This window comes from Schistocerca gregaria, chromosome 2 (genome assembly GCF_023897955.1).
Source record: "Schistocerca gregaria isolate iqSchGreg1 chromosome 2, iqSchGreg1.2, whole genome shotgun sequence".
NCBI lineage: Eukaryota > Metazoa > Arthropoda > Insecta > Orthoptera > Acrididae > Schistocerca > Schistocerca gregaria.
This window is the reverse complement of record NC_064921.1, coordinates 620478372-620500662: the sequence shown is the minus strand read 5'-3', so window position 1 is coordinate 620500662 and position 22291 is coordinate 620478372. Positions and strand designations below refer to the sequence as shown.

Sequence of the window (22291 nt, the reverse complement as noted above, 5' to 3'; positions counted from 1 at the left end):
CCGCGAGAGGCAAAGGTCTCAAGTTCGTGTCTCGCTCCGACACACACTTTTAATCTGGCAGCAAGTTTCGTATCAGTTTCACATTAGAGTGAAAGTTTCATTCTGGAAACACTCAATTCCGATTTCTATGTAAGCGACCCGTTGCGGAATGTTGTTTGTATAAAGGATGTAGATGGCATTACTGGGATCTGTTTTGTACCGTTGCAGTGCAACCCTCACCTTTTGTTTATCGAAGCATATAGAAAAATTCATACCATTTTGCCGTTTGATGTATGCCGCCTCCGTGGTGTCGCAATTTTAGATCCTGATACTGTATATGGAGCAAAATTGTGGTCCTTGGAGCAGTAGAATATTTAAACGATTTGACATTTCCGCGCAAATTTGGGACTGTTCCAAGCGAGGCGTGCGTGTTGCAGGGGGCAGCATGGGCGTGGCGCTGACGTTCTGCCTGGGCGGCGTGCTGGTGTCCGCGTGGGGCTGGCCGTCGCTGTTCCACGTGACGGGCGCGCTCGGCGTGCTGTGGTTCGCCGCCTGGTGGCTGCTCGTCTACGACACGCCCGCCAAACACCCCCGCATCTCGGACCGCGAGCGACGACACATCGCCGACGCGCTCGGCGCCTCCGTCTCCACCAAGAGGGTCAGCGGCTTCTGCTAGCGTGCTTCTACCGCTCCTCATCTAAACTGTGTTGACTTATTCGCCTCACATGTCCTTGCACCTGTTGTTCTGGTTTTCAGTCCACACCAGTCTCTCCTATGCTACTGTCTGCATTCCTGCAACCTACATGGTTTGGATGGAAGTAATGGTAATACGGTTATAATTCGTAGCACACTTCATTGACAGATATTCACCATATTACGTATCCTACATACAATAGCCACCTACCTCGATCATCTTCTCCCATAGACATGGAGGGCGTCGTACACTCTGTCGATGTATCGCAAGGACCGCACCGTGGCACGTACAGTGTGTAAACTTTTAGATGGCAGACCTCTCCCTAGTCCTAAATCGGTAGAAGTCGGTAAACGTCGGGAGGCTTCGGTAGACACGCAGTTTCGACTGCTGCCAATATTACGTAGCTGACTGTGTTGTTTGCGAAACGTGTTGCGAATAGTATTAGTAGTGAAGAAATAATACGACAAAACGTCATGCCTGACGCGGCACTTTTTCACGTACGTATCTCGATGTTTACCACGTCATATCTCCTGAATTATATGTCGTAAAGATACATAAATTTGCCGGCGCATTTACTGATATATGTGGATACTGTATGCGAAATATGTTGCGATTAGAGTTAATAGTAACGAAATAATACATTAGAACGTCATGCCTACTGCGGCAGATTTACAGTATGTGCTGAGAAAATGTAGTAAGCGACAACCTTTTTTTATTTCATTATTTTGTGGGGAGTGTCAGCGAGAGAAATTTTCGTAAAGGTTTGAAATTGTATGTAACGTTTGTTGCTAGTTGGTAAGTGCTCTCACTCTCAAATAGTGGATGCATAAATCTGAGTATTTTCCCGCGGTGTCATTTCATTGTTTATGATGTCATATCTCCTCAAGAATGTGTCTTGTTTCTTTTTTTTCGGCTAGAAACCTTCGTGGGCGTACGGAGAACAAATCACCAAAATTTCATTGCAATCGGATGAATGGTTTGTGAGCGCATAGTAAACAAACATACATACATACATTCATTTATATACATATTAATGTACATGACGATTTCAGTTTCGTTTACGAACAACATTTAAAGCGAGTTTTACTTCCAACCCTTTCGTCTGCTTTCGTGTTAGCATGACGCACAATTTGTAGTGCCAGCACTGCAACTGGTAGGCGTGCCTTGTACCCTCCCCCCTCCCCCCCCCACCCCCCCCCCCCCCCGCCCCCAACGGCTCCACTCCCATCTCCAGCCACTGCTTACTTCCTCCTCTCCCCGCACACCCCTCTCAACTCTGCCGTCTTACACTTAACACACAATACGATGTCTTCTCTTGCGTGGTAGCGTTTGTCACGAAAAGGTTCCTTCATTTTAGCAAATAGGTCGCAATCGCACTGACTCATACCGGGTGAATACTGCTTATGTTAAAATATCTCCCAGCCCCACGTACACGGAAGCTCCTACACAGGAGCATCGTGCTTCCTCATGACGGATGATGAGATGCGGTGCCAGAAGGAAACATTGTTGTATCCTCCGACCACGTGCCACTTTACACACGTTGTTCGTGTTTCCAACCATACTGTTAGGGTGGTTTAACTGGCCTCCAGCACTTTCAGAAAGTACACGCAGCAACTGACTCAAACACAGCCGTCGCCGCTCACTGGACTACTTCAACTGACCTTCTGCTATCAGCTACAGAGAGTGGGCATGCCAAGTGACGCACATCCTTCATGTTACGGCAGTACACCTATGTGGACTACTGTAGTCAAGTCCTGATATGCCTCCACAACTTTTATCCCCCGCCTTTCCCTCCGTGACCAAACTAACGATTCTTTGCTGAGTCAGGATGCGTCCTACCAATCGATCTCCTCTTTTACCCAAATTGTGCCATAATTTTTTTGTCCCTTCGATTCAGTATATCTTCATTGTCTGTTTAATTTACCCATCTAGAATTAAGCGTTGTTCTGTAGCACTACATTTCAAGAACTTCTTGTCTGAACGGTTTATCGTCCACAAATTTGTAAATTTGTAGTATGTTATTATGGGACCAAACCGCTGAGTTCATCGGTCCCTAGGCTTACACACTACTTAATCTAACTTAAACTAACTTACCCTAATGACAATACACACGTCCATACCCAAGGGATGACTCGAACCTCCGACGAGGGGAGCCGCGCGAACCGTGGCAAGGCGCCCCGACCTGGTGGCTACGCCGCGCGGTTTCGTTGCCCACATTTCACTTCTGTGCGCGGCTACATTTCATAAAAATACCTTCATAAAAGACATGTTAACACTTAAATTTTATTCCCTGTTTCATATTTACAAATTTCTATTTTACAGAAACACTTTCCTTGTTATTGACAGTCAGTATATGATTTCCTAATTACTTCAGTCATCGTCAGTTATATGGTTGCCCAAATAACAAAACTCATCAACTGACTCTCATGTTTCATTTCCTTATCTTATTCTCTCAGAATGGCCTCATTTAATTCCACGGACTTTCATCAGCTTTTTTGTGTTTTGTTGATATTGCGCCTCCGTTAGGAACGTTACCGATTCCATTTCACTGGCCTTCCATGTCCTCTGCCGTCTCTGTTAGAACTACAATGACATCGACAAACTTCGAAGGTTTTATCTCCTACGATAGCGCACACCGAGGCCATAAGAATGTTATATGAAGACGGTGTTTTCCAAGTAGGTTGTGTTTATTTAGACCACTTCTTAGTTCTAAGTTTCGGCTTCTTAAGCCATTATTGCATGTTTAGCTAGAACAAGGTATCAGATATAAGTAAATGGCAGCATATTTTCAAGATGTGCTACAGTTCGTTTTTATTTACAAATTTTAGTATTCTTTATGGTTTGACAATAATCGGCGCACGTAAGGCAGTAAAATGGGCAAAAATATAAAGATTGAATATAGAAGAGAAAGACTTTTGAAGGCAAGCATTTCTCAGTGGAACCTTTCATTCTTACTTTCCTGCTACTGCTGCTGCTACGAGTTATGTGTTTAAGGAGACTGAACATTACGTTCATCAGTCTCTTATTCATCGCCCAAGACATAATTAGTGTACCCACATGTCTGCGTCTAGAGTCAGTTCTATCTGAAAGTGTTCTGAAATTTTAAGTAGCGTGTATTTGAGGCAGGACTTGGGTACTAGCCGGTATTCAGCTAGTGTGATTTGGAAAACCGCCTAAAAACCACATACAGGCTGGCCGGCACACCTGCCCTCGTCGTTAATCTCCCGGGTGAATACGAACTGGGGCCGGTGCACCTCCCCCTCTCAGAAGTGGGCACTTTAATGCGCACGAATATCCGGAAGGCTGTCATTTTCCCCTCTTCGTTCTCGCATATCTTAGACATTATTAAAAAAGAATGATTCTGAGCACTATGGGACTTAACATCTGAGGTCATCAGTCCCCTAGACCTTAGATATTATCCTTTTTTGACTCATCGATTACACCTGTTTTTGATCAGAATTTCAAATATGTTTCTCCAGGTTAGGTTGTTGAAAGTTTGTGAAGATATCATCAATTTTCTTAAGTCTTGCTGCCATTAACTAGAGTAACTTCAATGCTGATTTGAAAACTATTAGCTTTCCTAAAGTCCAACTGACCGTCATTTAACAGATCCTCAATTTCTTTTCATTCTGATGTATATTACTCTGTTCAGTGCTTGAGCTGTCAAACATTTATTCATCCATGCCGTTTTGGAGATTGTCGTTCGATATTCTTCCTGAAGTCCCATGACATGTCTCGTGCGTCACAGATTCTACACACAGACGTGATGACAGTTTCGTTGCCGCTCCCTCGGAAGATTTTATAAGTTCCCGTTGGATGATAATCTATCCTCTAATCTGACCTATTTGTTCACAAGTCTTCCAAAGCTCTGCCGAACTGTGAGATACTGAGTCCCCTGCGTCTCTCGGATTGAAGCCCATTCCTTCTGCTATCACGTAAGCATTCACATCCTCCTGCTCATACAGGCGATCAGCGTATTATTCCCATCTATTAGTTTTCCCTTCAGCGGTTAGCAGTGGAATTTTTTCTCGACACATGTGCAAGCAACGGCACGCGCCCTTAACAGTCGCTTCCTTCCGACATCGTATGTTTCGCCGTATTGTTTCGACGCAGCCTGCACAACGTTACTGACGGAACGGGCGTGTTGCAGCCGCGGACGCCTTGGGCCAGCATCGCGACGTCGTGGCCGCTGTGGCTGACGGTGGTGGTGCACTGGGCCAGCAACATGGGCATCTTCACCCTCATGACGCAGGCGCCCACTTACTTCAAGTACATCCACGGCTGGGACATGGGCATGGTAAGGCGCCGAGCCGCTCTCCACTGGCCTGCTCCTTGTTCTCCCACATACTGGGGCTCGCCCCCATCCACTAGCCGTTGCAGTGTGAGAATACGGCCGTTAACAATGATTTTCTTCCTAATTAACTGCTACATTACTAAAAGTGTTTTTCCCACATAGTATTTCATATACACTACTAGCCATTAAAATTGCTACACCAAGAAGAAACGCAGATAATAAACGGGTATTGGACAAATATATTATACTATAACTGACTTTACATTTTCACGCAATTTAGGTGCATACATACTGAGAAATCAATACCCAGAACAACCACCTCTGGCCGTAATAACGGCCTTGATACGCCTGGGCATTGAGTCAGAGCTTGGATGGCGTGTACAGGTACAGCTGCCCTTGCAGCTTCAACGCGATATCACAGCTCATCAAGAGTAGTGACTGGCGTATTGTGACGAGCCAGTTGCTCGGCCACCATTGACCAGATTTTTTCAGTTGGTGAGAGATCTGGAGAATGTGCTGGCCAGGGCAGCAGTCGAACATTTTCCAAATCCAGAAAGGCCCGTACAGGACCTGCAAAATGCGGTCGTGCATTATCCTGCTGAAATGTAGGGTTTCACAGCGATCGAATGAAGGGTAGAGCCACGGGTCGTAACACATTTGAAATCTAACGTCCACTGTTCAAAGTGGCGTCAATGCGAACAAGAGGTGACCGAGACGTGTAACCAATGGCACTCCATACCATCACGCCGGGTGATACGTCAGTATGGCGATGACGAATACACACTTCCAATGTGCGTTCACCACGATGTAGCCAAACACGGATGTGACCATCATGATGCTGTAAACAGAACCTGGATTCGTCCGAAAAAATGGCGTTTTGCTATTCGTGCACCCACGTTTGTCGAGTACACCATCGCAGCCACTCCTGTCTGTGATGCAGCGTCAAGCGTAACCGCAGCTATGGTCTCCGAGCTGATAGTCCATGTTGCTGCAAACGTCGTCGAACTGTTCGTGCAGATGGTTGTTGTCTTGCAATCGTCCCCATCTGTTGACTCAGGGATCGAGACGTGGCTCCACGAACCGTTACAGCCATGCGGATAAGATGCCTGTCATCTCGACTGCTACTGATACGAGGCCGTTGGGATCCAGCATGGCGGTCCGTATTACCCAACTGAACCCACCGATTCCATATTCTGCTAACAGTCATTGGATCTCGACCAACGCGAGCAGCAATGTCGCGACACGATAAACCGCAATCGCCATAGACTACAATCCGACCTTTATCAAAGTCGGAAACGTAATGGTACGCATTTCTCCTCCTTACACAAGGCATCACAACAACGTCTCATCAGGCAAGGCCAGTCAACTGCTGTTTGTGTATGAGAAATCGGTTGGAAACTTTCCTCGTGTCAGCACGTTGAAGGTGTCACCACCGGCGCCAACCTTGTGTGAATGCTCTGAAAAGCTAATCATTTGCATATCACAGCTTCTTCTTCCTGTCGGTTAAATTTCTCGTCTGTAGCACGTCATCTTCGTGCTGTAGCAATTTTAATGGCCAGTAGTGTATCACGCAGCATGCTATCAGCATTTCGAACGCTTATTGTAACCACAATTTTTTTTAACCACTGTTAATTAGCTATATGTTAGTCTACGAATACATTGGCCAACTTTAAACGAATATAAACAAACAAAAAAATAATCTTCAAGTCTGCGGGACGCATACGAAATAGGATTAACAGGGCATATTGAGTGCTTACAAAGAAGGGCCCCACCAGGGCCCACAGGTTTGTTTAACTGACAGGAGAGCGTCACGGAAACGACGGAAAAGCTGAACTGGCAGGCGCCTGAAGGGTGACGCCAACTACAATGAGATGACAAAAGTCGTAACCTCCTAACATCCCATCGGACGTGAAGTAGTGTAGCAACTCTTCGTGGTGTCGACACACCAAGTTGTTAGAAGTCCCCTGCAGAAATATTGAGCCAAGCTGCCTCTATAGCCGTCTATAACCGCGAAAGTGTTGCCGGTGAAAGATGTAGTGCATGAACCGAGCTGTCGATTATGTTCCATAAATGTTCTATTGTATCCATGTCGGGCTATCCGGGTGACCAAATCATTCGCTCGAATTGTCCAGAATGTCTCCAAACCAATCGCGAACAGTTGTGGCCCGGTGATTTGGCGCATTGTAATCCGAAAAGATTCCGTCATTGTTTGGGAAGATGGAGTCCATGTGTGGCTTCAAATAGTCTTCAAGTAGTCGTACGTTAACATTTCCAGTCAATGATTGGTTCATTTGGACAGAGGACCCAGTCCATTCCATGTAAACACAGCCAACGCCATTATGGAGCCACACATGCTTTGTTGTTTGGAGTGCTTTGTGCTTTGTTGACAACCTGTGCCCATGACTTCGTGGGGTCTGCGCCACATTCGAACCCTACCATCAGCTCTTACCAACTGAAACCAGGACTCATGTGACCAGGCCTAGTTTTCCAGTAGCCTGGGGTCCAACCGATAGGGTCACGAACCCAGGAGAGGCGCTGCAGGCGATAAGCTGTTAGCAAAGCCTTTCGCGTCAGTCCTCCGCTGCTACAGCCACTTAGTGCCGAATTTCGCCTCACTGTCCAAACAGATACGTTCGTGGTGCGTTCCACATATATTTTTGCGGTTATTTCACGGAGTGCAGTTATTTCACGAAGTCTTTAAACGAAGGCCGTCGGCCACTGAGTTGTCCGTGGTGCGAGGTAATGCCTGAAGTTTGGTATTCTAGACGTACTCATCACACCGTGGGTCTCGGAATACTGAATTCCTCGACGATTTCCGAAATCGAGTGTTACATGCGTCTAGTGTCGGAAGTTCCATGCGGCTTTTCGCGGATGATGCTGGTAGTATACAGAGAAGTTGCAGCATTAGAAAATTGCAGCGAAATTCACGAAGATCTGCAGCGGATAGGTACTTGGTGCAGGGAGTGGCAACTGACCCTTAACATAGACAAATGTAATGTATTGCGAATGCATAGAAAGAAGGAGACATTATTGTATGATTATATGATAGCGGAACAAACTCTGGTAGCAGTTACTTCTGTAAAATATCTGGGAGTATGCGTGCGGAACGATTTGATGTGGAATGATCATATAAAATTAACTGTTGGTAAGGCGAGTGCCAGGTTGAGATTCATTGGGAGAGTCCTTAAAAAATGTAGTCCATCAACAAAGGAGATGGCTTGCAAAACACTCGTTCGACTTGTACTTGAGTATTGCTCATCAGTGTGGGATCCGTACCAGGTCGAGTTGACGGAGGAGATAGAGAAGATCCAAAGAAGAGCGGCACGTTTTTCGTCACAGGGTTATTTGGCAAGCGTGATAGCGTTACAGAGATGTTTAGCAAACTCAAGTGGCCGACTCTGCAAGAGAGGCGCTCTGCATCGCGGTATAGCTTGCTGTCCAGGTTTCGAGAGGGTGCATTTCTGGATGAGGTATCGACTATATTGCTTCCCCCTACTTATACCCCCCGAGGAGATCACGAATGTAAAATTAGAGAGATTCGAGCGTGCACGGAGGCTTTCCGGCAGTCGTTCTTCCCGCGAACCGTACGCGACGGGAACAGGAAAGGGAGGTAATGACAGTGGCACGTAAAGTGCCCTCCGCCACACACCGTTGGGTGGCTTGCGAAATATAAATGTAGATGTAACTGCAACTACCAATCTGAGTTCATGGTCTGTTAATTCCTGTCATGCGGCCATAATCACGTCGGAAATCTTTTCACATGAGCCACGTGAATAGAAATGACTGCTCCGTCAATACACTGCCCCTTTACGCCTTGTGTACGCGGTACTACCGCCACATAGAAACGTGCATATCGCTATACCATGACTTTTTGTCGCCTCAGTGTATTTCGCGAAAGCCTGCTTGCAAAATTTCGAGAGCCTGGGTTGAGTGAGGAATCTGGCGGCGAACTTCAGTTCCTTACGTACCGGGGAGGCAGTATCCGACTAATTACAGCACCGGCAGAGGCATTCAAACGATGTTTTCCGTGCTTCACACGCAACGTCTTACTGACTTGCTTAATTTGTGAACCTGTTTCTCTTGAATACATCATCCAATTTTTCTGGAATTGTGATCATTTGTTTGTGTGCACGTGTACATCACATCTACCACTTCGTAATGCGTCTTTTTTGATAATTTCTTTACACCAGATGGAAAAGTGCCTTCTGAGACAGCGTTACAAATACACAGACTCAAACACACACCAAAATTAATGTTGCTGCTATCTTCAATAACTACGGTGGACTAAAGCCGAATACAGCATAGGGCCCAGTCTGATGTGTAAATGGAGCTGCCGCAACGAGCACGATGTGAAAACAACGCCTTTATGGCCCGGAACTAAGGACCAGTGACGTCACAGCCGGTAGCGTGGGCTTGTAAGAGGAACGCAGCCGTTAACCTCACGGCAGTTGTTACTTACAACCTGACAGTAACCGGGAAGGACTTGTGAAACCATTTAATGCTCCTGAAAGCCTCAGAAGATTTGATTACCATACTTATGAGCTGGTAAAAGAACGGGAGAGATAATGTAATTCTCGAAGTTTTCGCAGTGTAATGAGTATTGTAGGTTTCGGGATTGCATCCGGATGACATCGACATTCTGTCACGATATTTATAGTGACCACGAGGCAGCTATAGTCGGACGAGTTTCCCTAGTGCTCACCTATGGACACCTAACTCATTGTCAGATAAATATGGTGGGAAAATGACGAAACTATCCGACGGCAATCCCAAACCGTTGTGGAATAAGAGAGATAACGTTTAAATAACTTACGAGACTGCAACCGAAGACGTCGTCGACAACCGCCGATATTTCGACACAAACATACCCTGCCATTTTCAGGGCATAACTGCAGCAAGTACGCGCTGTGCAAGGGAATTTAAAACTTCGATTTTTACAGAAATTCCGGAAAGATAACATTCACACTGCATCTTTTGAACATAATCATGCTCGTTCAAAATAACGGTAGCATTCTCCTTTCCCCGTGCCCCCGTCAACACATATATGCCTGCCTCCTAGCGTCCTTTGCAGCATCAATAGGTAGTTTATAAACAAACTATTTAGCAGGACTAATGAAATCAACCACTGGTAAACATTTGAGAGTCGGTGCAAAATTTAAACCTTAAAGCTACATCGTCAGAGGCTTTCCCCGCCAGATTTGTAACAGAACATTGAGATATAGCATTTGACTGAGCCACGGAAACGTTCAGACTTCACCAAATGCCGAGAAGTTACAGTATGGAATTCCCAGTCAGACTGCGACCATGAAGCACTATCAAGCCAATCCCAAGACGTCGGTCATCCTTGGTTTATGATGGCGCTAGCGTTTACATTTAGTAAGAGTGTTATCTTTACGGAGTTTCTCTGAAAACTGATGTTTTAAGTACTCTTGCACAGCGGTTACTTGCTGCAGTAATGCCTTGAAAAGGGCCAGGTGTGCGCCTGTCGAAGTTTCGGCAGTTATCGTCGACGTCACCCGGCGGCATTCCCCTAGGTATTTGGACATTCTATTTGCTAGGACAAATTCGGGTCTCAGGAGAGGTAATGTTTGCCATAAGAAAATGCATTAAATCTTCAGTATTTGGTCAGTAACGAAAAATTTGGTAAATTATTGTATTATCAACGTACAACTTCCGTATTTTTCCATATTGTCGCAAATATAAAAACCCACTGATGTTGCTGATGTTTGGTGAAACAGGTCTGATTAAAGCAAATCAATCGACGGCTCACGAGAAACAGGAAATACCAATTCAATACCCAGTGACACAAATTTTCGTTTTGGGTGGGACATACTTATTATATTGCAACTCCAGTGTTTCATCCCATTGTATTAGTAGGTACTGTGTGTGTGTACTGGCCCAAAGTAGGTCATCTATCACTTTATCAATGACTTAAACCGATGAGTCATCGGATTCTCCCATCTCCTCCCCCTAGGACTTCATTCGCTGTTGCCAGATCACCCCACCTCCTGTGACACCGGCAAATTGACCTACTTATAAAATGGGGGCGAATTAAAAAATTGGTGGTAAATTCAAAATTTGGCAGGATATTCAAAATAGCCCAATTGTGCTACAGTATTCCAGTCCACCCTTCCCACTTCTATTGTGTCGCTGTAGAAGACGGGCTATTGGCTCAGTATAAATCGGCGGAATATTCAACGTGGTGCAGTGTCATGTTGGTGGAAGTATTTCTTTTGTGATAAATATAGAATACAAGATGACCACTGGATTTTCCCCTGATATCACTGTGGAAGTGGAGCTGCTTGCGACCATGATGTGTGGAACTCTGTACAAGATAACTTTGCTAGGCCAATGTGCGAGTATGTCAGAAGCTGCAAATAGATTTCCTACATTAGAATGTTATAGCGTCGCATTCCACAGACTAAGGTGCCAAAAACCATGTAGTTGTAAAATTAGAGTATATTTACGAGTAAAGTCGTGTCGTCCGATTTCAGTACAAACAAATCCACTTAGCTCGCAATACTCTGACAACAAACTGACGAGCATTCCACATCTCTTCGAGGTTGCCATCGACTTTGCTGGCATACCGCTCTGTGCGTGCAATTTAAGTGAATTTCATGCCCTACGTCTTTGGAAACCTTCCAATGACTTATGTCACGCAGAGTCATCGCTGTATTCGATGTAAAAGGTACACCAATACGTTATCAAGCAGATCTTCAGTTGCGCTACCTATATTGCCCACATACAATAAAAAGGTGGTAGTGAGATAGTAATACAGACACCTACCATGTGTGATGCATACTTTCATCGAATTGGAATAAAGACAAAAAGAAATTAAAGACATTAGTCGCCAGTGAGCATTGATTTATATCAATTGGACAAATGGAAAATTTTTGCCAGGTCGGGATCTGCTTACTGGGCATATGCACTGACCGCTATGCCATCCGGACTCAGTGGTCATCACGACCCACACAGGCTACCCAAGCACACCTCCTGTCATACCAAAATTTTTAAGTCATATCACGTACTACTGACATAGCGCCCCTGCTCATTAAGTTCATTACTCGCTGCATCTCTCCTATTTTCGTAAGAGTTCGAGGCTGTGTGTAATTATATATGTAGTGTCTGTTATTTCGGACATCTCCGAAAGAACATTTTGATCCTGCAGCTACAATGAATCAAGACACAAGGTACAGATGCACACTAAGCTTTAACCGTTACGGGAATCGGCGAGACGTCATTAGTAATAAGGGAAATGAGCAGAGGCACTACATTATTGTTTGATATAAGGAGAGAATTTTGGTCTGGCGGAAGGTGAGCTGGGGTAGTCTGTGCAGTTGTGGTGATCCCGTGTCTAGATGGCGCACTGGTCGGTGCATGTGCCTAGTAAGCAGGAGGTCGTGGTTCAAATCCTTGTCCAGCACAAATTTTCAGCTTTCTCCATTGATATAAATCAATGCTCACTGCCAGCTAATGTCTTTTAATTCCGCTGTGCCTTCATTCATAGCGGCTGCAGGATGAAAATGACGTCTGTTCTTTCCGACATATTCAGAATCACAGTCGGCCTTCATATGTAAAAAAATTGTTAACCAGACTCCAACAAAGATAGCGAAATGATCTATAGTAAGTCATCAGACAGTCATGAAGATGCCGAAACCATCTATTAATTATATTTATCTCCCACCCAATGCTTACCAGTTGAAAATTGAACAGCAGTCTGCGGAGAGCCGTCCGTGTAGGCTGCTCCACCTACGGAATGTCATGACTATTACATCGCTTTCCTCTAGCACAATGGTCCTCAGATCGTGGTCTAGTGGCTAGCGGTGCTACCTCTGGATCACGGGGTTCGATTCCCGACCGGGTTAGGGATTTTCTCCGCGTGGGGATTGGGTGTTTGTGTTGTCCTCAACATTTCATTATCATTCGCGCAAGTGCCGAGATTGGACTCAGTTAAGATTGGGAATTTGTAAGGGCGTCGATAACCGCGCAGTCGAACGTCCTCAAACCAGACATCATCATAATTTAGCACAATGATCTAAGATTGGAGTATGTTCATCTGACTGTGTCGGGGGCGCCCTGTCTAAGCGGACAATAGGCGAGCATCTGCCTGCTGTATTACATGGCGCGGACTGCTCTAGACTCTCTGTAGTGATGCATCGTGAGCTCCGTCGAATTTGGGCTCTAGGGCAGTTTGACGATGCCATAAAATGTGGCGCAGTCTCTGGCGGCGGAGGTGGCGCCCAGCGCGTCCTGGTACACGGTACAGCTGACGGCCTCACAGCGGTGGTTGCGGCCGATGCTGAGCTTCGCGATGCGCATGGAAGAGATCCTCCCCAGTGTGGTTCAAATGGCTCTCAGCACTAAAGGACAACATCTGAGGTCATCAGGCCCCTAGAACTTAGAACTACTTAAACATAACTAACCTAAGGACATCACACACATCCATGCCCGAGTCAGGATTCGAACCTGCGACCGCAGCAGTCGCGCGGTTCCGCACTGAAGCGCCTAGAACCGCACGGCTACCGCGGGCAGCCCCAGTGTGGTGCTTCTCTTAGTAAAGCCGCAGTTGTTCCTATCCTGTTCCTACTAAACATGATAATGACAACGATATAACGTGCATCAGTGTGTTTTTCAGTTTTAAAGTTAGGCCGAGTGCTCTATTCTAACAATCAGTATGCTTCCCGTCATTTCAAACTTGGGTTAACTGCACTTCTCACTATTTTAAACTTGTGGTAATTGATGTGGAGAGGAAATTGTAACATTAGACTGTGTGTGTGTGTGTGTTGGGTGGGGGGGGGGGGGGGGGGGGCTTAAGCATAGAACAAGTGACCTAAGAGAAAATTTGGGCTCCCAATTTTTGAACTGTAATAACACATTCCTGTATGACATTTTGAATTTCCCAGCAAACTTAAATTTATGTTGACAAGTGCTTAAAGTGTGAAGTTGGAGGTGGATACCTGAGAATTCTGTAATTATACCAAATGTCTTCACTGCTATAAATAGCCATACATGTGAGAATGCAGCTTGGGGAAAACATGTTAGTAAATCGGCAAGCAGGTTCATACTAGTTTCTCTCCCTTTCCCCATCTTGGATTCTGAAACATAGAGCTGTTCCAGCATTCCAGGTCATCCATCTTTGATCGCCATCTTGGATTCTATACATAATGCAAGTGACCTAACTTCACCAGCACCACAATGTACCATTTCGAATTCTGAGTTTCCCGCCGATGTATACTTAGGACAATATCCCTACATCAGAGGTAAAACCAGTGGCCATTCTTGATTTCTGTATTTAGCACAAGTGACCTACTTACACCAACATAACAGTGCACCATTTTCGATTTCCTGCCAATTTATACTTAGGACAATAGCCTTGCTCTCAGAGTAACATCAGAAGAAAACCCAGTGCTGATCTTGAATTCTATATTCAGCACGAGTAACCTACGTCGACCAATATGACAATGCGCTACCTTGAATTTCCCACAAAGTTATGCTTAGGCAACAGTCCTACTTCCATAATAATGTTAAAGGAGTGGAGGGAAAACCCTGTAGCACAACTGTGTTCTTTAGAATTTCCCACTAAGTTATTAATTTACCATAATTTTTTTTTAATTCCCGGCAATTTTATGCATTGGCCAATTGGCTTATGTCAGAGGGGGTGGGGAAAATCTGGCATCACCGCATGACGTCACAGGGGGAGCGGATTGGGTAATCTGATGACTTACCGATTATGTCATCGTTGAGGCCACAGCTGAGCTAACTTGGGCCAGAACCTGCACGGTGTAAGTTCTTGTATCTTCATTGATTTCATCCTCATAGTCCTCAAATATGGCATACCCCGTCTAACTTATGGCTTTCCTCGAACTATGTGAAATTCAACGTGACAATGAAATGGGTCAGGCAATAGATTGGTTGAAAAATGCCTATTTACGCTACCGAAATCATTTGAAAAACGACTTTCACTAACATTCTTAAAAAATAGTCTATAGTATTTTTAGCATATTTGTACGACACAACCAAAGTCACGTAGAAATTACGATTGCAGTTGGTACCAATTCGCGATTCCCACGAATCTGTTATTGTCAGTATAGGGTGTAAAACAGGACAGTTAGGACATTTTGTACTTATTATGTACCTGTCACAGCACTAGACACCTTATAATTGGAGCTGACTAGAACAGAACTATAAATTATAACTTCCTTTAAATAAAATATGGAGTAGTAAAATTTACGATGGTTTAGTAACAGCGTAACGTTATCCCCCCTTTAGTGTTCTAGGGTTAAGGAGGTTAAACGTAAACACAACGTAGGGATCACTACTTAGGCTTGTTCTAACTGGCAGACAGCTGCCTACAACGCAGCACGAGGAGCGATCTAGACAGATGGAGAAACATCGCAACAGCAAGAAGGAGTTGTGCGACACAAGCGAAAGTCGGTAGGTGTGTTTCTATATCTGAAAGATGATGTCTATTCAAATTTCGTGCCAGTCTCATAACAGTGGTACTAGAAGCGCCAATATGAGGATGTAAATCGGGTTTGCTTCAAATACAGGCTGTAACGGTCTTGGGCTTTAGTTTTATTTGAGACTGGACGTGGTAAGTTCATGTTAACGGCGACAAAAACGTCATTATCAACAGCTCATTGAGTTTGAACGAGGTCTTGTAATAGAGCTACCAGAAGCTGGATGTTCCTTCTGCGATTCTGCAGAAAGACTTGGAATTAATGTAGCCAATCCGCACGAATGTTGGCTGAGGTGGTCACGAGAATGTACGGTCGCAAGGAGACAGAGCTCCAGATCGCCAAGTGACACTACCTTGATGGAAGACAATCGTGTTCGGCGTACGGCTAATACGCATCGTTGTGCACCTTCAGCAGCAATTTAAGCAGCGGGTGGTCCATAGTGACACAACGAACGGTTACAAATCGGTTACTTCAAGGACAGCTCCGAGCGACACATCTTTTCTTCGGCATCCCACTGACGCCAAAACACAGCCATTTACGACTTCGGTGGTGTCAAGAGATAGCTCACTGGAATGCAGGGTGGAGATTTTTTTGTGGTTTCTGATGAAAGCTGGTTATGTCTGGGTGCCAGTGGTGGCCGTGTGTTGGTTAGAAGGAGCCCAGTTGAGGCCCTGCATCCCACCCTATCTGCGTGTTAGACACACTGGACCTACACCTGGAGTTATGGTCTGGGGTGCAATTTAGTATGGCAGTAGGAGCACACTTGTGATTGTTCCACCCACGGTGACCGAAAATTTGTACGCCAGTCTAATGATTCGACCTGTTGTGCTGCCATTTATGAACAGCGTTCCACGGGGTGATCTCCAGCAGGATAACGTTTGTCCACTTACCGCTGTTGCAACACAAATGCTCTTCTACAGGGTGTCGACGTATTGCCTGCCTGCTCGATCATCAGATCTGTCTCCAATCGAGCACATATAAGATTTCATCGGACGACAACTCCAGCGTCATCCGCAAACAGCACTGACCGTCGCTGTAGTGACGAACCAAGTGCAACAGGCATTGGATTCCATTCCACTAACTGACATCAAGCACCTGTACCACATAATACATCACCAGCGCAACGTAATGCATGCACGTCAGCATGCTTGCATGAAACATTCTAGCAGCTACACCGATTATTAATGAACCTGCATTTCACATTCGTAATGGCGTATCTCAAGCTTACATAAACGTGTGATTTTCCAGTGTTACTCACTTAAATATATTACTTAGGCAAACGTATTCCTGATTTTCATTACAATTTCATTCATTACATTCATTAGTTTTTGGGGTTGTGATTTTTTTCCCTATTAGGGTATAATCGTGGGGCATGTGATAACCACCAGGCCATTCTCTCCAGCCGTTATTGCCAGTCCATCAACCCAGATGATGCCGCTGTTTATTAATTCAAGCAGCAACTCATTTGGTCTCACAAGGCGGGTGGTCCCAGCAGTAGACCCCCCTACCTAATAAAACTTTGAGAAGATACCGGGAATCGATCCCGATTCCTTCCGCACCAAGGGCAGCGACAGTAACCATTTGGCAGAGTAGGCATTCGGTTAAGATCTTTACCTGTTAAAAGAAGTAAATCCAGTTTCAATCCCAGTGCTGCACCAATGTTCGTTAGTCATGACATATTCAGTACAAACTAATGTTTTATGCAAAGGCAGACCTACAAACCTACATTGTTTTCAGCAGACAAGGACCAATGTAGGTTGAAGGCTCTAAATTTACAGGGTTGGACAAAAATATGGAAACATCGCGTGAAATGCACGCTTGAACATAAATGCAGATGCCAGCCAAGTTAGCAACTTGCACTGTTGTATCTGACGAGGACCGGCACCTGTGCAACATCCTCAATCGATTGCAAATGGTCAGAGGAATGTTCTGTGTAGTTGTGAGTACATTATGGTGGAGCAAAATAAATTCGGACGTCGTCAAATTTCTGGTGTCCGGATGGTAGGCGCTTCCATAACCGAGGTAGCCGAAATGTTTGGTGTTTCAAGAGGAACCGTATCAAGCATTTATACCGCGCACAGGGAAAGCGGAACAACATGGTTCGCTAAGTCACAACGCGGATGAAAGTGTGCATTGAGTGATCGTGACGAATGGTCATTGAAGAAGACTGTGATGAAAAATGAGAGGACGACAGCTGAAAAAGTCACTACCAAACCGAACGCCGCACTTCGGAGCCCTGTCGACACCAAAACAGCGGGAAGAGAGCTCCAGATGCAGCCAACCGTAGGCCAAGCTGGAATTCCAAAACCGCTCATCAATGACGAAAATCCCCGTGACCGAAAATCGTGGTGCTGCAGTCGTAAAACCTGGACTATGGAGCAAAGGAAGCGAGTCATTTGGTTGGATGAATCTTCTTTCACACTGTTTATACCTTCTGGCCAAGTTTACGTCCCAAGAATGAAACATGCCAGGGGGTGATGATTTGGGCAGCTATATCATGGTATTTCATGGGTCCCCTGATGACTCTGTAAGGTCACATCACTTCGAAGTGTAATAAGACTTTTTTGGCTGATCAGGTCCATACTATGGTGTATGTTTGTTCCCCAGTGGTGAAGTTGTGTTCCGAGACTACAGGGCCCCTGTTCACACATCTCGCATCGTCCAGGACTGGTTTTGCGAGCACCAGGATGAATTTCCGCAACTCCCCTGGCCACCACAGTCATTATATCTCAATATTATTGAGGCTTAGTGGTCTACTTTTGAGAGAACGTACGTGATCGCTATCCACTTCCATCATAGTTACTTGAAATTGCCACTGCCTTGCAGGAAGAATGATATACACTACTGGCCATTAAAATTGCTACACCACGAAATGACGTGCTACAGACGCGAAATTTAGCCGACAGGAAGAAGATGCTGTGACATGCAAATGATTGGCTTTTCAGAACATTCACACAAGGTTGGCGCCGGTGGCGACACCTTCAACGTGCTGACATAAGGAAAGTTTCCAGCCGATTTCTCATACAAAAACAGCTGTTGACCGGCGTTGCCTGGTGAAAAGTTGTTGTGATGCCTTGTGTAAGGAGGAGAAATGCGCACCATCACGTTTCCGTGTTTGATAAAGGTCGTATTGTAGCCTATGTTGATTGCGGTTTATCGTATCGCGACATTGCTGCTCGCGTTGGTCGAGATCCAATGACTGTCAGCAAATATGGAATTGGTGAATTCAGGAGGGTAATACAGAACGCCGTGTTGAATCTCTGCTGCATCACACACAGGAGCGCCTGCAATGGTGTACTCAACGACGAACCTGGGTGCACAAATGGCAAAACGTCACTTTTTCGGATGAATCCAGGTTCTGTTTACAGCATCATGCTGGTCACATCCGTGTTTGGCGACATCGTGGTGAACGCACATTGGAAGTGTGTATTTGTCATCGCCATACTGGCGTATCACCCGGCGTGATGGTATGGGGTACCATTGGTTACACGTCTCGGTCACCTCTTGTTCGCATTGACGGCACTTTGAACAGTGGACGTTAGATTTCAAATGTGTTACGACCCGTGGCTCTACCCTTTATTCTATCCCTGCGAAACCCTACGTTTCAGCAGGATAATGCACGACCGCATATTGCAGGACCTGTACGGGCCTTTCTGGACACAGAAAATGTTGCAACTGTTGCCCTGGCCAGCACATTCTCCAGATCTCTCACCAACTGAAAAAGTCAGGTCAATGGTGGGCGAGCAACTGGCTCGACACAGTACGCCAGTCACTACTCTTGATGAACTGTGGTATTGTGTTGAAGCTGCATGGGCAGCTGTACCTGTACACACCATTTTGTGTAGCAGTTTTAATGGCCAGTAGTGTATGAATCGCTTGAAAACCATACAGGACATGTATTTACCCACTGCGAGACTACTGGAAACTGTTTTGAATGCCAACAGTTTTTCTTCGCTGTACTAGGCCAGGTAATGTGTTTCCCCATTTTTGTCCACCCCCTGTATGTGATGTTCACACATGTAACGAAACAGAGGGGTATGTTGTACTGTTGTTGGCCTGTAGCGCTCCAGTTTGAGTGGCCGGTGTTGGCGGTGGCGGTGTTGCAGACGGGCATGCTGTCGGGGCTGCCGCACATCCTGCGGACTCTGTTCGGCTACGGTTTCTCGCGCCTCTCGGACTTCCTGCTGAGCTCCGGACGCGCCACGCACACCGTCGTACGCCGCATCGCCACCTTCGTCTGTGAGTGTCGCAGCGCGCTCCCGCACATCACACGCACGTGCCTCCACGACAACTCCCACATTCTCCTTCCGCAATGAAATACCACTTCCCTTTCCTCCCCACAGACTCGCTTGACGCAAATAGTCTGCCCTGTACAAGCTTCTTAATCTCTGCAAAACTGCTGCAACATCCATCCATTTGAACCAGATTGCTATAGTAACACGTTGCCCTCCCTCCATAGCTTTTACTCTTCACATTTCCCTCCGAAACCAAACCGACAATTCCTTTATGGGTCGATATGTGTCCAGGCAACCAATGTCTTCTTTTACTCAACTAAAGGCAAATATTTATTCTCTCCCAATAAGATGTAGTACCTCTTTATTAGTTGTCGTATCTACACATATAATTGCCAGCACATTTCTGTAGCACTACATTTCAAAAGATTCTATTCTGTTATTTAATACTTTATCGTTCAGGTTTAGGTTTAGCTTCTGTAGAAAGCTACACTCCAACAAATACTTCAGAAAAGTCTTGCTAACACATATTTAAAACTTTCTCTTTTACAGGAAAGCTTTTCTTGCTGTTGTCAATCTGCAGATTACATCTTCCTTATTAATGATATAAGTTACTAGTGACCCTCGCAATGCTTCGCAATTGCTAAATGTTTATGGGTACTGGATGTACATGCTAAACTTTTTCCGCCCCTGTCTCTGCGCATCTCCTCCTCCCCCCTTTTCGTTCAATTCCTTGTTCTCCCCTACCTCCCTCTGTGCATCACCTCTTGCCCCCTCTCCGAGTCCATCCTCTCCTCAGACCCTCTCCTCTCCTCATCTCCGTCCTCTTACCACTCTCTCTGATCCTGAGCTTTGGTTATCGTTGTTGCAAATGAAACAATGACTATCAGTTGATGTCGCCTAAAATGAGTGGATAAATCGTTTTCAATAACTGGCTGTGAGAGAGGCCTCTTCAGCTGCTGGATCTGTGAGGATAGTAGCTTCAATGGCAATACTGTGCATAGTTTTAATGTGTAAATGCGTAGGATTACAAAGCATCGCACGATTCAGGTCCGGTAGTAGTATTTTAATCATAAGCTGGTAATCCATAAATATATACTTCCTGTTTTTTGTAAAACAAAGAGGAAAACAAAATAGCACAATCACGTATATACAATTTTTTTTTGAAATTATATACAAGAAGAACCAAGATAAATGTGAGAAACAATTTGTCTAATCGTTTACATACCTTGCTATCGTAGCGGAAAATGACCCCAAGAGGCAAAACGAAACCGCCCATTTTCATAGCACAGCACTGTATTCTCTTTCTCGCAGTCATTTTGAACAGTAAACGGATATGATGTTTTTTTAAAAAAAAAAAAAAGCCCACGCCATTCTGAATGTTTCGTTTTGCGTCTTATATAAATTTGAAGTAAGCAGCTCATAAACTTTTCTAGGTTTCTGGTATCGACCCTTGCCCTTTATACTCGAGATTTTTGGTAACAACGTTAAAGAAAGACTTATCTTTATATAGTAGTTCAGATTTTGTTGCATATATAGCAAAACTCGTCTATTACTTTCTGCTCACTTCTTAATCTAATTCCTTCAGCAACACCTTACTTAATTATACTATCCTCTATTGTTGCTGTCATACTTTTACTTATGTTCACTCATATCCTCTTCTTTTCTTTTCAAGGCACTATCCAGTCCGTTGAACTGACCTTCCAAGCCCCTTGCCGTCTCTGACAGAATTACGATGTCATCGGCACACTTATGTTTTTATTTCATCTCTTGAACTTAAATCCCCTTTACAAATTTCTCCTCGGTTCCCTTTCGTGCTTTCTAAAAGCACAGACACAATAACATGGGGGATGGCGCTACACCCCAACCTCACTCCCTTTTTCGTTATTATATTCCTTTCATTTCCTCCTTCTGCACTCAGGTTTCTGTAGAACTTGTGCATAACCTTCAGTTCTCTACAACTTTTACAAATTTACAAGCATTATCCAGTCATCATTGCCGAAAGTTTACTTTAAATCTACAGATATTATAAATGTAAGTGTGCCATTCTTCGAATTATATTCTAACATAAGTTGTAGAGTCAATATTGCCTCTCATGCTTGCACGTTTCTCCAGAAGCCAAGCTGATGTTCTCCAATTCGGTTTCTACCAGTAGTGCGATTCATCTGTAGGTAATACACGTTAATTTTTTGTAACTAACATTTAGGAAACGGATGGTTCGGTAATAGTCACACATGTCAGCATCTGCCTTCTATGGAATTGGAATTATTACATATTTCTTGGATACTCAGGCTGTTTAATTTGTTCGTTCATCCTGCATATCAAATCAAACGGTACCGTCGTATTCTCTATGGACACATACACACATACAGAACACGAGTTGCATACTTCCGAAATGCTTCAGATTCAATACCACAATATGGTTTATTAAAGAAAATTGATTTTCAGAGTGGTGTGCTGACTCTGTCCCAATTTTCGTCAAATCTTTAAAGTAATGGGAAGTATTTTCGAAGCTCCTATTTAATGATCACATTTCTCATGTTGCTAGAAGAATTATCTCTGACATTTACAACTTCCATAACTCAAATGACTACAGCACACTGCAAATCAAATGTTGCCCGAATTTCATGGT

The 22291-nt window shown here is 44.8% G+C and overlaps 1 protein-coding gene across 1 annotated transcript in view; it reads left to right on the top strand.

Moving 5' to 3' along the window:
- The window catches only part of LOC126334605 (uncharacterized transporter slc-17.2-like), a 285173-nt gene that overhangs the window by 228861 nt on the left and 34021 nt on the right, over window positions 1-22291 (top strand). The window contains exons 5-7 of the mRNA XM_049997008.1: window positions 417-637; window positions 4824-4970; window positions 19534-19666. Of these exons, the coding sequence (XP_049852965.1) occupies window positions 417-637; window positions 4824-4970; window positions 19534-19666 (501 nt within the window). The remainder of the gene's footprint in view (window positions 1-416; window positions 638-4823; window positions 4971-19533; window positions 19667-22291) is intronic.